Source organism: Mustela erminea, chromosome 1, assembly GCF_009829155.1.
Source record: "Mustela erminea isolate mMusErm1 chromosome 1, mMusErm1.Pri, whole genome shotgun sequence".
In the NCBI taxonomy this organism is placed as follows: domain Eukaryota; kingdom Metazoa; phylum Chordata; class Mammalia; order Carnivora; family Mustelidae; genus Mustela; species Mustela erminea.
The window spans coordinates 4227756-4246090 of NC_045614.1; the positions used below are offsets into that span (position 1 = coordinate 4227756).

The 18335-nt window shown below is 52.4% G+C and overlaps 1 protein-coding gene across 5 annotated transcripts in view; it reads right to left on the minus strand.

Annotated features, from left to right (window-relative positions):
- Positions 1–18335, minus strand: part of RFX2 (regulatory factor X2) — an 88829-nt gene that overhangs the window by 10042 nt on the left and 60452 nt on the right. For 3 of the 5 annotated variants that reach the window (XM_032307678.1, XM_032307690.1, XM_032307688.1), the window contains 4 exons: positions 11191–11265; positions 4980–5161; positions 2519–2638; positions 237–352 (listed from right to left, as the gene is read on the minus strand). In XM_032307678.1, the coding sequence (XP_032163569.1) occupies positions 237–352; positions 2519–2638; positions 4980–5161; positions 11191–11265 (493 nt within the window). The remainder of the gene's footprint in view (positions 1–236; positions 353–2518; positions 2639–4979; positions 5162–11190; positions 11266–18335) is intronic. The other 2 variants (XM_032307689.1, XM_032307685.1) reach the window with 1 other exon arrangement.

Here is an 18335-nt window from a genome sequence, read left to right on the forward strand (position 1 = left end):
CTTCTTTTTCTGATGGTCATTTTGTACACACTCATTTTGGGGGCACCTGCTGACTCTTCTGCAATCTTGGGGAATGCTAATGCTCTGAAGGTTGACTTAGAACACGTCTGCGTAATTAGAGAGGTATTTCGCAGGCTGGCTGTTCAGTGCAGCCCCGCGGAGGCGGCTGGCGCTGGCAGAGCTGAGCGGACCCCGCTTTCCCGGCCGGCCCCGGCCACGGGGTGAGAGGCACTCACCGAGGTACTGCTGGTGGTGCAGGCTCTGCGCGGCCATGGCCTGCTCTGGCGTGCTGTGCGGGCTGCCGTGCGAGCCGCTGTCCCCAAGGCCGTCCGTCTTCTGGGCTGGCCGGTACCTGGGCAGGGGACACAGCGCCACCATGAGGCCCCGGCTGTGCAGCCCGAAGGGGCTCAAGGAGCAGAGAGCTGAGCAGGATTCAGTTTGGGCTGTGTGTGCGTGCATAGTGTATGCATGTGTGTGTGTGTGTGTGTGTCGTGTTTAAAAACTTGGGCTAAAATACACACAACATGAAATTCACCACCGTAACCGTCTCTAAGCACACAGCTCTGTGACATGAAGCACGCTCACACTGTCCTGCAGTCACCCCCAGCCTCCATCTCCAGAACTTTCCATCTCCCTAAATGCAGACTCCGTCCCCATGAAGCATGGACTCCCCCCCAACCCGACCCCAGCCCCAGCTCCCGGCCTCTCCTGTCTCTGGGGACAGGACTCCTCCGGGGCCCTCCTGGGAGTGGGGTCCTGCGGGATGGGTCCTTCTGGGTCTGGCTCCTCTCGCTAAGCCCGGTGTCCTTGGGGTCCCTCTGTGTGTGGCAGGTGTCAGAGGTCCTTCCTTTTTAACACTGAGTGACATTCCATTGTCTGGATGGATGGACACATTTGCTTATCCAACCAGCCGCTGACAGATACTCGGGGTTGCTTGTGTGTGGGGGGCATGTGCATCCTCTTTTCCCTAATACTTCTCCCTCAGAAGGTAAGTGAACTTCACAAGTATCGTACTATTTGATGGTCTCAAAGGAAATTCTGGGATTTTCATTTTCCCCTGAGAAAAAGCAGAGAAAACTGCTGTCCTGGTGGCGAACGGGCGACACTCACAAAGAAGGGCTCCCCGGGGCCTGGGGTGCCTTGAGCCCAGCGGAGTGCTGCAGGGTGGTGACGGTGTGTGGTGGGGAGAGCAGGGGGCCCCGACTCCAGCAGGGAGAGCCCTTCCTTGTGGAAAGCGGGGCCAGGCTTCCCGTGAGGATGGACAGAAGTCTCTCAGACAGGCGTGGAGCGCCGGACACGGGCGGGGGTTGCAAGCATAAAGGGCACAAGCCCATTGCTGTGAGACGTGTCGCTGCTCCCGAGGTAGCGCTCTGCTGGTGTGCTGAGTCGCAGTGTTTGGGGAGGCCGGACGCCAACACCAAGCAGCCGCTACAGAGACCACGTCTGTGCACCAGCAGCTTCAAGATGGCCTGTGGGTTCAACTCTCGTGTTGGCTACTGGAGAATGTTCTGGAGACTGTCTTCTATGACCTCCAACTCCCGCGATTGGATATGAGGTTTGGAGTCACTGGGACGGCCTGAGAGCCGCTAAAGTGGGGTCTGAGCTGCACACGGATGGGCCAAGTTACGAAGGGGCCGCGTGGAGCAGTCTGGACTCCGGAGAGGAGCCAGGGACAGAGGGAAGCAGGGAAGGAGGTGTGGCTGCAGGACGGCCAGGGACGTGGCGTTTGAGTGGGGCCCTGAACCAGGGGCCTGCAGACCACAGCTGTGGAGGGCCGGTGCTGCTCCTTGTTTTGTGCATAAGGTTTTATTGGCACACATCCATGCCCACTGGTCTCTGTATCACCTGTGCTGGCTTCATGCTACGACGGCAGGGCTGAATAGTCTGGACAGAATGTCTGGCCTCCAAAGCCTAAGATATTTGCCCTCTGGCCCTTTACAGAAAGGTTTGCTGAGTCCTGCCTTAAAAGATGAGTCAGTGTGCGATGGATAGAGGAGAGAACATTCCAGAAAACGACCAGGCCTTTCCAGCCCTTGGATCCAAATGTCAGGAAGGAGCAGCAACTTAAGTAGATAAGCTTCCTTCTCCAGGCTTCTTGGGTTAGTTTCAGCGTTACCTCTTCCCCACCCCCTGCCCCCCGCCATAGTTGAAAATTGAAGATCTAGGATTCCAGCTCTATGGTATTCTGGAAAAGGCAAAACTCTGGGGACAGGAGAAGGGTCAGTGGCTGCTGGAGGTCGAGGGGAGGAGGGAAGGATGGATGGGCAGGACACAGAGCATTTTCAGGGCAGCGGAACTACTCGGTGTGATCTGTAATCCCAGAGCCATGTCATTCTACGTTTGTACAAACCCACTGGAATGGAGCTCCCAGACTGACCCCTAATGTCAAGTTTGTCTAAGAATGTCTAATGTTTGAGAAACACTTCTCGGTATGTTCTCCCAAGTGAAACTCAGACCTGACCCTTGCCTTGGGCAAGAAAGCTGGTTCTCAGGCTGCCTTTGGGCCCAGGTCACCCACCTTGGCTTTTGATGCATGGGCTGCTGCCGCATGGCCATATACTGGGTGTCCTCCTGCAGCCGGTTCAAGGGCGAGTCTGGCTTCAGGCGGATCCCATAGTAATGATACTTGGAGTTGCCCCTAGAAACCAAGCATCTCAGGGTCAGCTGTCTTTGCAGATGTTCTGAATGACAAGACAAGTGCTCTGTCTTGGCCCTTCATTTTGGGTGCTCAGGTTCAGTGTTCCCTGGACCATGTGGGAAATGTTCACGGGCTGTTCCATGATCAGAGAGGTTAGGAAATTCTGTACTTGGCATCCCCCTCTTGGAGATTGCCCCTTGGATCTTAGTACTATAAAGGCTATGGGAAGTCTTGCAGTGGGAAAAGTGGTACAGTTTGTAATAATCGGGCATGGCCTCACCACCATCATCATCTCCATCATCACCGTCATTATCATCATCTTACCATTGCCATCATGACCCACCATTGACACAATCACCATCATCATCCCCATCTTCACCATCGCCATCACCATCATTATCACCATTGTTCCCACCACCATCACCACTGTTGTCACTATCCCATCATCACCACCATCATCATCTCCATCATCACCGTCTTTATCATCATCTTACCATTGCCATCATGACCCACCATTGACACAATCACCATCATCATCCCTATCTTCACCATCGCCATCACCATCATTATCACCATTGTCCCCACCACCATCACCACTGTTGTCACTATCCCATCATCACCATCACCACCATCATCACCACCGTTACTACCACCACCGTCATCACCAACAGCACCGTCATCACTGTCATCACCGTCCCATCATCACCATCTTCACCATTGTCATCACTGTCACTATCACCATCACCACCTTCAGCATCATCATCATCATACCACTACCATCATCACCACCGTTGACACAATCACCATCACCATCATCTTCACCATCACCATCAACCACCTTCACCATCTTCACCATCATCAAAATCACCATCATGACTATCGTCATCACCGTCATCACTGTCACCATCACCATCACCATCTTCTTCATCATCATCATTATACTATTACCATCTCGACCATTGCCATCATCACCACCATCCCCATTATTATCGCCATCATCACCATCATCACTGTCCTCATCACCACCATGATCACCACCACCATCATCACCGGCTTCACCACCACACCATCACCACCATCATCATCGTCACTGTCACTATCACCATCCTGTCATTATTACCATCACCACCTTCATTATCATCATCATTATACCATTACCATCATCACCACCAATGACACAATCACCATCATCATCATCACCATCTTCACCATTGCCATCACCATCACCAGCATCACCATCGTCACTGTCATCACTATCCCATCATCACCATCTTCACCATCACCACTGTCACCACCATCATCACCATCACCATCATCATCATCATCATCACCTCCTGCCCCCAATCGTCTAACAACATGATCTGGAAAATGGCCAACTTTGGGAAACACTATCAGCTTATTGTGGGAGAAATGAAGGATCAAAGGGCTTTAGATAATTTGGTTAAGAAGTAGGTCAGAAGGGCTCCTCAGGAGAGAAGTCCTGAAGGACAGACGTGTCTGGCAATAGGGACAAGTGGGTGGAGCATGGGTCCTATCTGGATGAGGTAGAAGCTTGGCTGGTGCCAGGAGGAGGAAAAGCAGTGGGGAGAAAAGCCCCAATTCTGAGGCCAGGATCTGGGACACTCTGACAGTGGGAGCCATGCATGAGCCTTCTGGAGAGGCCCCAAAGGCAGTGGTGGTTATGGCCCCAGAGACCAGGGGCTCCCCATCCTTCTCTCCTCTAACCATTGATGCTCTGTAAGGATGTCCTCTGTAAAGGATCAGAGGGTGGTAGAGAACATTCCGTTGGCCCCACATCAGTTTCTGAGGGTGTGTGAGTGACCCCCACCCCCATGTGTGACCTCACAGACAGCAGCCATGCAGGAAATGCCTTCTGTGTGCTTTAGCCCACCCACTTTGAATAGAGTATGGCTGCCGTTTTCTAATGGGCGGAGCATTTGTTTCCTGCCTGGGATTAAGTCTGTGGCATGTGACAGTCCCTGGCTGCTGCAGGCCAAGGGTGGGCTGTGGTGGATTGGTCTAGGCAGAGCAGAAAGCATCAAAAATTCATAAATCCAACTCTACGTGATAATCCAGAGGCTGCTTTTTAAGAAAACCTGTTAACATGGAGAATTTTAAACAAAGAGAGAGTGCTGAAGCAAAGTCACCAGGAGAGAGATGGCTCACAGCCAACACCTTAGACCGGTCAGGCACGTGCTGCCGTCCATTCAGAACAACTCCAAGTCCACCAGAGGCATGTGGACAGAAGGAGAAAGATAACCTTCTCCAAAAGCTCCATATCTGCATAGAGGACACAGGAGAATGGGTGGGCGTGGGCTCCCGGGCACCCCCATGTACCCACCTGGTGCCCAGCCGCCGTGTCCGCAGGCCCATGAACACAGAGCGGATCAGCTTCCCAAAGGAGGCAGCATTCACAGGGTCCAGCTTGTGCTCCTGGCAGTGCCGAAGGTAATGGTTGTAGAGAGAGCTTCTGGGGAGACTCACACCTTCTGCAGTTTCATAGTTATCCAACAGCCACTGGAGCTAGACGAAGAAAGATATGCTCCCATTCGTCAGGATCCCCCCAAATGCTGAAACGCTAATGTGGACTCATTAAGAGAAGCGCATACTTTCTCTCCATTAACATGAGGAGGAAATTCATAGCCACTGTCACCGATCTGGATAGGAGAGATTCTGGGCACATGAGTTAATAGCTTCTCTCTGCTCCTGTATTTATTCCTTCAATGTTCAGCCTGATTTTCAGATTCCTTGACTTAATTTACAAAAACCTGCAAGGGAGTGAGACCTCTTGGGTGTGTTCCCTAATCATTTAGATACAACATGTCTCTTAAACTTCTAGGAATGTCAAGACAGAGAGGAGGATTGAAGAAAGCTCTGCGGACCCATGAGCACTGCCCTCGGCACTGAAGGGGGTGACGTGGGCCTTTGGAGTGTGTCCACCTTCTAATATCTTGTGATTGAGGGACAAAGCATTCATCTAAGGATTAAGATGGCTGGAGCTCGGCCACCCGTTTCATCGCTGGTCAGTGAATATGAAAGTCCTGGTTGAATTCTTGCCCTATTGCTTGTGCTACTATCTTTGGCCCCAAACAGGAATTCTGCACTCTGCGGCAGCCAGATTCTACTAGAACAGGCTGAGAATTCCTAGACACCCCTTCCTCCTGCCCCTCTTCCCAGCAGCTCTCAGACCCGATGCGAGCAGCTGCCCTTCCTCCCTGAGGTAGGACATGTGTGCCGGCTGAGAGTTCTGTGTTCCCATGGCTGGTGGGGTGACCGAGTGGCCTGAACCCATACATTCTGGAATGTGTGGTGTTTTCTCTCAGGAAAACTTTTTCTTTTTCCTTCTGAAACAACAACAAAAGACAGGGTGGCGGACAGAGGTGGACTGACCTATCCTCATGTCTCTGACGCAGAGAGAGGCTGTAAGCAGAAACGGGACACAGGACTGAAGAGGCTTCCGTGCCAGGTTCTGTGCCCAGGCCGGAAGGCAGCCAAGCCGCTGCCTACCCTCCCCCACTCCCCCCCAGAGCTCAGCATCGGGTCAGAAGGGCAGGAGCCGTCCACACAGTCAAGCCCCCACACCAGGCAGCGGCACAGAGGCGGCCCACCCGCCTGGACCCCCCCAGAGCAGTGTGTATCTGTTCCCTGATCAGGGGACGTCTGAGGTGTGAACACCAAAGCCCCGACCCGTGCTGGGGATTTGAAGGGTGGGAGCAACGTGCGTAGGCCCTAGGCCTGAGGTCGGGTCCTGTGCGGGAAGGTTGGTCAGGGGTGGGGAGGGCTGCCTAAGCCACGAGCTGTGAGGGGCTCCCTGTCCTCTGCCGACCCGGGGGGGCCCGGCATGTTGCACACATTCCACGCCCTTCTAGACCCAAAGTGAGCATCAGTCCAGGGACAGCTCAGCCCTAGCCGACCTCGGGCCACTGGCCCTGTCCAGACCCAGCACACACGCTGGGGGCTGGGCTGGAGTCTCCCCTTTAAAAGATAGTTTTACTACGGGAAGGTACAAGCAGGCACAGAGGTGGCAAGAACAGAGTAAGGGACACCTGCGTCTACAGTTGTCAGCTCAGGGCCAAGTTTGTTTCCTCTAAGCCCCACCTGGCACCTCCTGGCCGTCTCGGGCTGTCTTCAGGCAAAGGCCTCGCGTCCCTTCATTTCAGCCCCGGGCCTTCCTGCTCCAGCGCAGCGAGTGAGAGGCGGGTGGGGGGGGGCCCTGCGGGGCAGTTAGGACCGGGAGCCACAAGGTGTTCCCAGGAGTGTGCTCCTTCTGCCGCCCCTTCCTCTCCAAAGTCTCGCCCGGGCCCAGGAGCCGCCTCCGTGGTCCTCCCTGGCCCCCGACCGCTCTCCCCTCGCTGCTGGAAGCTGAAGACTTCGCTGTGACATCAGCATGGCATTGCCCTCAGACCCTCGGGGTGCCCCTTCCTCCCCTCCCTGAGCACCCCTGCTCACTGGGCTCTGGGAGGCTGCGGGACAGTAGGACCGGGGGGCATCTGGAGGGTGTGGAGGGGTGAGCACAGCCCCATCGGTGCCAGGAAGCTGTCCCCCAGCAACAAGGCGCGGGGGTCACTGGGCTTCCCGGCTGCCACCCTCCCTTTGGCAGGTCGGGATCCAGCTGAGGACGGGCTGGTATTTGAGGCGGTCCTTTGATCCCCAGGGTTTTCCTTCAGAGATAAATTTATTGCTCGTCTCCCCCACCAGAATAAGAGCCCCACGCAGGTAGAGATGGAACCGGGTCTGCCCATGTTTGCACGCCCGGGAAGTGCAACGGACCAAGAGAAGGGGTCCTGAAGCACTGAGGGACCCCCAGCACGCGAGAAGACCACGGTCAGGGTGCAGAAGCTGGAGTCTTTCTCTGCCTCCCTAGCCCCCCAGGGAGCACAGAACGCCGCTTCCTAGGGAATCCTCTGGGAGCGGGAGAGGAATATGGATTTTCAGGCGAGAAGGGTGAGGTCAGATTCCGTGGGTGGTGCGCTGGAAGGGACCCTCAACAGGACCGGCTGGAGGAAGTGTTGGGGAAGAATGATCACTTCGGCTTATCACCATCCCCCAGCCCCGTGTTGTTGAAATCAAAAATGGATCTCTTCACTTGGGTAATTATGCTGGCACTGACATCAATGACGCGTGGTTATCTCCCAAGCAGAAGTAACTGTGGGGAGAGCTGATGCCTCTAGCAGCCCCCAGAACAGTCAGTTACACTTTCTCCCCTTTTGCAACAGAGAGGAAGCTGATTCAGGTGACCAATGTCACGTCATGACGGAGCTGAGGGAGGGAGCCATGGGGAAGCATTCTAGGCAGAGAGTACAGCCCGTGCAAAGGCCCTGGGGCAGCACTGGGCCTGGAGGAACAGTGAGAGGGCCTGTGAGAGGGGAAGGTGGGGACAGGGCCCATCGAGGCAGGGCCCTGGAGGCTGTTTGGATGATGCTGGCTTCTACTTGGAGTGTGATGGGGGGGCCTGGAGGCTTCTGAACAGAGAGGTGCCATGATCTGACTTTGGTTTCAGTAAAATCGCTCTGGCCACTGCTGTGAGAAGGGCCTGGAAGCTGGGGGAGGGCAGCAGCCAAGGGATTACTACGTGGTGGCTGTGACACTCCACAGGAGGGTTGGTGGGGGAAGGAGAAGTGGTCTGATTCGGGATGGTTCTGAAGGTGAGGTCAAGAGCCTCAGGAGGTGGGGGTCTGGGAGAAGGATGGGAAGCGAGGGCGAGCAGCAGAGGAAGGCGGGGGGCGCGGGGGCTGCGGGGGCAGTTGGGGCTCGGCTTTGGACGTGCCAGTGTGGAGCCACAGCTCCGAGCCGGCAGGTGGGAGAGGCCTGGCGGCGGTGCCCCCTGGGAAACAGCCGTTCCACTGGGAGTTGGGGTGCGGTCAGCAAGACGGTGAGGGGCTTCGGGGAAGAAACCAGCAGTCTGAGCAAGGCAACTGCTGCAGGCCTTTGCCCTGATAATTTGGAGCAATTTCTGGACAAGGGACCCAGCCCGGGAAGCTGCCGATTATCAAGCCAAACCCCAACCCTGGTTGGCCTGGCATGCTTTGTCGTCACACAGGCCCGCGGTCTGCCACCAACTGAAGACCACGTGCTCTTCGGCAATTTGTGCTCCTCAATGAGAAAAAAAAGTCATAGAATCTAAATCCAATTAATCTACAAGCCGGTCCTCCTCCCGGGGTCTGGAAGTAACAGGAGTTTATTATATAGACCACGCCTTCCCCGTGTGACAGTGACTGTGAGCCAGTGCGGGGGGTGGAGGGTCCGTCCATGGGGGCGCGGTTTGTTCTAAGAAGGGATCTGGGGGCTGGCCGAGGGGCAGCCTTGGGAGGAGCCCAGGCCCCTCCCCTACTCAAGGCGGGGGACCTTGACTGAAGTCGCCCCTGCCCCCAGGCCAGGCATCTGGCTGCGGTGGGGAAGGTGTGTTCGTGCCCAGGGCAAGTGCTTTGCCTCCTTTCCCGCACACAGCTCTCGCTGGCTTTCAGGCCCCCAAATCTGCCCATCCCCATCTTTGAGACTGCTCGAGGCCCACTTCCTCCTGTGGGGCTTTCGACCCCAGGCTGGAAAGTTTCTTCCACCAGCAGACCCCCTGGGTTTCACTCAGCCCCTCGAGGGTGGCTGGGGAAATTCCCGGAGACCCCGACCTTGGCTAGGTCTGGAAGGCGCTGTCTCGTCTCCCAGGCTCAGGGCATCTCACTACCCCTGCCCCTGGCCCCCATGCTAGTGTGTCGTCATCATCATCCTTGGGAAATAAGCAAACTCCACAGAGCACGGGAACCAGCTCCAGCAGGAAACCTCCACGGCTGGCGTCCTTGTGGGCTTTGGTGTGCCCTGGGGGCACTTTCTCAGCCCTGCTTGCCTACTGCCCGCGCCTTCCCCGTGCGCGTGCGGGTGGGCCACCGCCGCCCCGGCTCTCTGAGAAGGGTCGGCTGGGAGGCCACCAGGAAAACAGGTCCATGGGGTGCGGCCCCCAGCCCGGGTTGTCAGCCCTAGGGCGGGGCTGGCAAAGGAGCTGGGGCTCGGCCAGCATTGCCCCGCACTCAGACTGTGGGCTACGAGCAACCAGGGTGACAAGCATCATAAGTGAGTGTGGCCAGTGGCCACGGCCATGGGACCCTCCTAGGGGCCAGGACCCATTCTCTCCCTCCCCTCCGGGCTCTCACAGGAGCGGGACCAGCGCCAGGTGGCTTTCACAAAGATCTTATTTCTCTTCTCTGATTCTAAGCCGCCATGCCCAGGCCCTGCTGCTCGAGGCTCCACAACACACGACACATGGCCAGGGGGAAACAGACTTTCCTTCTTGGAAACCGAACCAGCAGGGAAGCAGTCAGAGGAGTCTCCTTCCAAAGGAAATGTGTTAGAAGCCAGAAGCGCCCCTGCAGCCAGAGACAAGCGGCTCATGCGTTTCCCCGCTGACATTTTACACTTCCTGCGGAGCCCTGCCTGCCTGGGGTCTGCACCCCGTTCTGCCTTCCTCAGGCTGACTGGGTGCTGGGACCCATGGGCCGTATCAAGGCCACGTGTGTCTGCTTCAGGGCCCTCCTGAACAGGCCCTTGTGCAGACTTGCCCGCACGGTGGCCCGAGTTTAAGACTGAGCAAGCACACACTGGCAATTGTTCCCTCCCCAGATCTGGCCACGGGCTGACACTGGCCAGCAGTAACTGGCCACAGGGAGGCCATGAGCCATCTAGTCCGGGGTGAGGGGGGAGGGAGGGCACTCAGCAGGGGCCTGACACTTTTATTTCCTTATATATTTATTGCTTTGCAACAACAGGTGTGAGACTGCTCTCCCTTCCAGTGACCGGGAGTCACTCTGAGGCCCAGGAGTGCAGGGTTCTCGCTCTCGTCACGTCTACCTGGAGCAGCCCAGCACACCTGTGCCAATCCAGAAACCTAGAAGTTTCTGGACCTTCCCTAGCTGGGTTTCTGCCCCAACATCACGGCCCTTTGAGCCAACGCCTCACTTGGCGCGTTGGGCAGTCCCAAAGTCTTGCAGGGTCGTAGTTAGGGAATACTCTTACAGTCCCGTCCTCCGCACAAAGCTGCGCAAAGACAGGGACATTCGCTGCCTCCTGGCACAGAAGCTACCAGCGTCTCCCCGGGGGGAGGGTGAAGGAGAAAGACGCCGTACGGTTAAAATCAGTAGAAGCTTGTTGCTTTGCACTTTTCTCCTAGTGTTATTATTTTTTTCCCCAAAGAGCTGATCACGGACTGGAAACGCAGCTAAGAGCCATTAAGGCGCTCCGAGTCCCACCTTCTCTGTTGTGGTTCCTGCCTGTTCTTAGTGTCACGTTATTTATGACGCCTGTCGCCTGCCCGCTCTCAAGCTTCCCTCCGTGAGCGCCGGGAGGGCACGTGCTGTAACGGGCCACCGGCTCAGAGGCAGGACCCTTTCCCTCACGCTGCTGAAATTTTTTTTTTTTTTTTTTTCTGGATGAAACATCCTAGATGGGCTTTCTCCCTTCCTCTCAGCGCCGGAGAGGGGTCATTTCATGGCCTTCGCTTGCTTTTTAAAATGCCTACGAAGGTTACGAGAGCGGCGGGGCAGGCCGCCAGGCAGACACACACTTACATGGCTGTTGAGTAAACCGCTTTTGTGTGAAGTGATCCCTTCGCTTTTTTGGAGGTTTTCAATCGCCATTTCAAGCTAAAGAAAATGTGTGCAGAAACAGAACAAAACAGAAAAAAAAAAAAAAGGAAATCAGATGGTTAGCATCAGCCAAGATTGGTTTTTATTAATATCCAAATAATGATTCAAGCACCTACAAGATAAAAACAAGGCTTGACGCGAGTGCGGGGGTGTGGTTAGGTGCGGGGTTGGGGGAGAAGCTGCGGGGAGCGGGGCGCGACTCCTGACATGCCCTGACATGCGGCTGAGTGCAGGAGCCGGGGCGGGGGTGCCAACAGCCCAAGGAAGCGGTCTGCAAACATGGGCTGCTGCAGCTCAGCACGTCTGCGTGAACCCCGAGCAGAGGTGGGAGTCCAGGTAGAAGCAAAGCCAGCAGAACGACCACCCCGCTGCTCCCCCGGACCCGTCGCCATTTGCTGCGGAGAATCTGCTGTCCACCCGAGGACAGCTGGTGGCAATGCTGACTTCCCGGCTGGCCTGTCCTGGCCCAAAGCCCAGGGTCTCCCTCTTGGGTGCTCCAGGAAGATACCAACGAGGCCAAAGACCCTGGCCCTGCCACCGAGAGGTGTCAAACCCTGGGACCATGGACGCATCCCGGAGATCTGCTCCTGAAGGTTTACAAAGCATGGCTGGGCAGAGAAGCTTACGTAGGAATGAGAACAAGTCCCAGGGACAGTCACGGGGAGCTAACAGGGAGGTCTTCCTGGGGGAAGGGGCTTCTGATCTGGGTTCCGAGGGCCCCATGAAAGCAGGGAGAGGAGGTGGTCCAGCAGGCCGCTGGGCAGGAGGAAACACCTGGCTGTGTGCGGCCCCTGCCACATTTGTGTGTGCTGAATCTGACACTCCCTTGTACATGTTAAGTGGAAGTGGGGAATCTGCTGGAGCCCACCACGACAGGCAGAGAACTGCAATGAAAGGCACACCATGACCGTCCTCAAATATGCCGGGAAGGCAGACTTCATTCAGTGATGCATGTGCAAAAAGCAGGTGGAACATGTATTTTGGAAAGAGCAGCTGGACAGGGCTCCTGGGGCTGAGCGCAGGAAAGAGAGGGATCCTTCCCTGCCCATCACCTCTTCTGACCGCTGCCGTGTGTGTGTCCAGTCGCCACTTTTGCTCAACACTCTACTGGAAGTTCTAGCCAGGGCAGTCTGGCAACGGTGAGAAATAGAAGACATCCATATTGGAAAAGAAGAAGTAGAACTATCTCTGTTTGCAAACAACATGATCTTAGACATAGAAAATCCAGAAGGAGCCACAAAAAAACTACGAATGCATAAACAAACCCGGCAGAGTCATAGGATACAAGATCAACACACAGCAATCAGTTACATTTCTCAACAATGAATGATAGGAAAATGAAATAAAGAAAACAATCCCATTTGCAACAGCATCAAAGAAAATAAAATACCTAGGAATAAATTTAGCCAATGAGTTAAAATACTTGTACATTGAAACCTGTAACATTGCTGATCGAAATTAAAGAAGACCCACATAAAGAGAAGACATCCTATGTTCATGGATCAGAAGACTTAATATTTAGATGGTGATACTCTCCAAGCTGATCAACACAATGCTTATCCAAATTCTCTATTAAATTTCCAGGTGCTTTTTCAGAAATGGACAAGTTGATCCTAATTTTGTACGGCATTAAAGGGAACCTGAATTGCCAAAACAATCTTGAAAAAGAACATATTTGGAAGGCTCACATTTCCTGATTTCAATCAAAACTTACTATAAAACTACAGAAAATGAAACAGGGCAGTACTGGGGTAATGACAGACATATAGATGTACATAGGTCAATGGAATGGGATTAAACATCCAGGAATAATCCCGTATATCTATGGTCAACTGATTTTTGACAAGGGTGTCAAGACCACTGAACAGAGAAAGAGTAAACTTTCTAACGAACGGTGCCAGGATAGATGGGTTTCCACATGCAAACAAATGGAGTTGTTTACCTCACAATATATGCAAAAATCAACTCAAAATGAATCAATGAATTCAATATAAGAGCAGCAACCATAAAACAATTAGAAGAAGACATAAGGCAGTCATGTACAATAGGTTTATCTTCATGACCTTGGATTTGGCAATGGATTTTTTATATGACACCAAAAGCACAAACAACAAAAGATAAAAAAAAATGGGACTTCACCAGAACTAAAAACTTCTGTACAGCAAAGGACACTGTCAAGAAAGTGAAAAGACAAGCCACAGCATGGGAGAACTTATTTCCAAACTGTATACCTGAAAAGGGTCTTGTATCCAGAATATACAGCGACCTCTCACAACTCAACAACCAAATGACCATGACCCACTTAAAAAAAATGGGCAAAGAACTTGAACAGACATGTCTGCAAGCAGCACATGAAAAGATGTTCGGCATCCTTGGTCATTAGGGAAATACAAATGAAAAGCACAGGGAGATACCACTTCACACACACTAGTGTGGCTATTAAAAAAGAAAGAAAGAAAAAAACAGTGTCGGTGTGGATACAGAGACACTCGAACTCTTACACATGGCTGGTGGGATGTAAAATGGCACAGCCACTGTGGAAAATAGTCCGACAGTTCCTCGAAATGTGACACATAAACTCAGTTAAACTATTACATCTGAGCAATTCTGCTCCTGTGTGTGTTCAGAAAAATGTGTACACGAATGTTCACAGCAGTGTGATTCACCATGGCAAAAACCTGGAAAAATACTAAGGTTGGTCAGATGACTGGATAAACACAACATGGTCTATCTACACAATGGAACACCATGCATCCACAAAAAGGAAGTAGTGGTACGTGTTGCGATGTGTGTAAGCCTAGAAAACATGATGCTCAGTGAAAGAAACCAGGCACGAAAGACCACACAGTGCATGATGCCGTTTACACGAAATGTCCCAAACAGGAAAATTCAGAGACAGGAAGCAGAGTAGTTACCAGAGGTAGAGGGAGGAGGGAATGGGGGGAAGGGGTGACTGCTAACCCATCAGGGTTACCAGTTTACAGGCTGATGAGAATGTTCTAGAACTAAAGAAGGTAAGGATTGTACAACATTGAGAATGTACTAAGCGCTGTTGAATCATATACTTTTAACTGGTTAAAATGACGAGTTTTATGTTACGTGAATTTGACCTTGATAAAAAATACACAACTAATTAAAAAAACCACTGTTCTCCCTGGCCATTTGAATGGATCTGTACCCTACATGCGTGGCTTTGTCGCTTGGAAAATACTGGTCCACTGACTTGGCAGATGTTCCAAATGTGGACATGCTTCATGACACGGTATTGAAAAATCACACTGGTTAATATCACTGCTAAGCTCAAAACTGTAATTCTTCTTTGGTTGAAAATGTATTGGCAACCACATCAGTCGGCTGTTTTCCTGGATAAATCATCCATCTCGCGCCGATCATTTTTGAGAAAATGCTTGCCAGTTCCCCAAGTCTGAATAATCGTCATTTGTCCGTTGTTCCTTCAAGGAGTGTTTCTTGACAAAAATGGCTGGTCTGGCTCATAGTCACTTGTCCGGCGGCTTTTCCTTGGGGCAGTCAACATCCTTTGGCAGCGGAAGTGCCTTCTGTCACACAGACTATTGGAAAGATGTCAACACTAGGACTGAGATTTAATACAATTCACAGCAATTAGTAGCCCCACCAAGGACCATGGGTTCCCCTTAACTGGAAATCGCAGGACGCCATCCGCTGTTCTCTTTCCCTTTTCACTGTGAGTGCAGGGTGGTGAAGACCACAGTGACTTCTGGGAGACGTCAATGCCTCTGCCTTGCTCTGTACCTGCATTTGTGCCCCGGGGGGCTCACTGATGTTGGTTTTGCACAATCAGTACAAATGCCAGCAGAGGGAGAATGGTGACTGATGGCTCAGCATTATTATGAAAACAGTTTTGACTCATTAGGGCCCCTGGGAGGGTCCTGGGGACACCCAGAGGAGTGCCGGACATATTTAGGACTGACTGCTAAAAACACTATTGTGGAAAAGATCACAAATTAAGGCTTGCTGCCTACGATTATTCTGAAGAACCCATAGCTATTAAGTAGGGTCTGATCAAGTCCCCGGGTGCAGGAAATTAATTTAATGCACAGTGGAAACTCCCAAGGTGTTCACTGTGTCTTATTTTTTATTTTTTTTTAAGATTTAAAAAAATTATTTATTTGACAGCGAGAGATCACGGGTAGGCAGAGAGGCCCGCAGAGAGAGAGGGTGGAGAAGGAAGCAGGCTCCCTGCTGAGCAGAGAGCCCGATGCGGGGCTTGATCCGAGGACCCTGAGATCATGACCTGAGCCTAAGGCAGCGGCTTAACCCACTGAGCCACCCAGACGCCCCTCACTGTGTTTAAAATTAAATCTTCATGTAAACATCAGTAGGTGGTGAAGGTCAGGAAACCACCCAGCACCGCGCCCAAGACCGGATGGGGGAGGTTAATGTTCCGGAGTCAGCACGGCGCAGTGCGCGTCTGTCCTGCAGAGGGCGCTGTGGCGCCACCGCCCAGCCCCGCTTCGGAGGCGGGTCCTGCTTCCAAGAACAAGGAGCATCTTGCACATCTTGAAGTCGGGTCTTCCTTACACACCTTACACACCTGCCGGAGTGACTCGCACCGCCTGGCTCAATCCTCTCAGTGGCTGGAGAGGCAATCTGAGGGTTTTGAAGGGGCGGGGGTTGGGAGGTTGGGGGACCCAGGTGGTGGGTATTGGAGAGGGCACGGATTGCATGGAGCACTGGTGTGGTGCAAAAACAATGAATACTGTTACACTGAAGAGAAATAAAAAATTTTTAAAAAATAAAAAAAAAAACCCTAATTTTATATTTGACTGGAGTTCAACATTGTGCTATCTAAAAACACTTATCAAAATGCTACCTGCAGGGGCGCCTGGGTGGCTCAGTGGGTTGGGCCGCTGCCTTCGGCTCGGGTCATGATCTCAGGGTCCTGGATCGAGCCCCGCATCGGGCTCTCTGCTCGGCAGGGGGCCTGCTTGCTTCTCTCTCTCTGCCTGTCTCTGCCTACTTGTGATCTCTGTCTGTCAAATACATAAATAAAATCTTAAAAAAAAAAATGCTACCTGCACAGGCCCGCGGATGGAACAGTGAGGAGGAGCCAGGGATGGACGCAGTGGTACCCCTGCCCCACCCCCCCATCCCCCGGGCAGTTTTCTTGAAAATCACTTCCGGTTTCCGAACTTGCGCAGTTTCCCTCCCTCTTGGTGTTGTGCGTGTGCTTGTGCTTCCGCTTCTTAACTTATCAGGACCTTCATTTTTATTTTTCACTCAGTGCAATGCAGCAATATTCCTTTTCACTGGCCACTTAATACTGGTTTCTGCTACATGAATTATGAACAGAATAAGGGCAGAGGGGAAGGACACATGTCACGCATTAAGGGCTTGTCCGGAAGGAGGGCAGAGAACACTTAAGGACTCCCGATCAGAGATACGGTGTCTCAAGAACCCTAATGTAATAGCAAATAGCAGACACGTTTTAAGAGCTCCCAAGTATATTCAAATAAGCCAACTATTTAGAAGATTCCCCACCTTTCATGTATAACCCTAGCAAGATGCCACCTGCTGTAAGGACTGTCCTGGGGGCTCCTGAGGGAGGGTGGAGGTTACTTCTCTGAGGTCATGAGCGTATGCCCAAGTGGCCATTCCATTTATAACATGATAATCTCATTAAGAAGGGCCACTGGATAGGGGTCCCCTCTGCCAAGGGCCACAGTGACCACTGCTGGAGCAACAGTAGCATTGTGCTACATATTCGGTTCTGCTATCACGGAACCTTCTGTGATTATCTTTCTGAGCCAGTTCTTAGAGATCAAGCGTTGGCCAACTTTTTTTGTAAAGGGCCAGAAAGTAGATATTTTGGGTTCTGTGAGCCAGTCTCCGTCCACAACTACTCCACTCTGTCCGTGGGACTGGGAAGCAGCCACAGACAACAAGTGAAGGAATGGGCGTGGCCATGTGCCAATAAAACTTGATTTCCAAAGTCAGGCAGCCGGCTGGATTGGGCTGTGCAGCTGTAGTCTGCTGCTCCCCGCTGCCCCGTAGTTCTACCAAGAATTACATGTTACGGACGTATTAGACCTTATTGTTAAACTGACTTTTAAGAAATGACGTGGTTATAGAGGGGACAGCCGCACAATACTGTGAGCGCCCTGCGGACTATTGGTAATCATTTTCAGCAGCTGACCTGTTTAGTTCTCGCAATTCTTAGAACTTTAAGCAATAAAGGTCTACTGAATTAAAGAATTTTTAAACTTTTCATTTGGAAATAACTCCAGAGTTCCAAAAACGTAGCAAAAGTAGCACGAAGAATTGTGTACTCTTCGGCCAGCTCTCCATCTGCATCTCACATGATCTCAGCACAAGGATCAAGGCCCAGAAACCAACCCCCATTCATCGCGATGAGTCAATGAAAGACCTCATTAGAATGTGATGACCACTGTGCTGACGTCCTTTTTCGGGTCCGGGATCCCATCCAGAGCCCCACACACTGTGGTCCTTCCGCATCCACAGCCATGAGAGAAAATACCAGAATTAAATTACGTGCGGCGTTTCCGAATAAGCGCCACAGCGTGCTTTCTCGCTTTCTTTCCAGGATGACATTCTTCTTCTTCAACTTTGTCACTGGAGGCAGAGGAGAGATGGAAACCTCAGATCTCTCTTTCAAAGCAGCCCTCCTGAGTAAACCCAGGCACTGCTCCCACCTCCACGAAGAAACATGCAAAACCAGCTTCCGAAGTGATGATCTCATTGACTATGTGTCAAAACCCACAGCATGTGTAGCACCGAACACAAACCCTAATGGGAACCGCGAGCTTTAGTTAATAGTGACCGTGGGTCGAGACGGATGGGGACAAAGGTACCGACCTCCCGTGAAAGGCTAATGAGGGCGACCGTGGGAGTGTGTGTGTGGGGGGCTATGGGGAGTCTCTGACTTCCCACTTGGTTTTTCTCTGAACCTAAAGTGGCGCTTAAAATTAAAAAAAAAAAAAAAGGAGTCTATTATATTAAAGAAAAAAGTGATGAGAAATACTTGAGTCCCAGAGCAAAGCAGATGTGCTCTGGGCAAACTGCCTTTC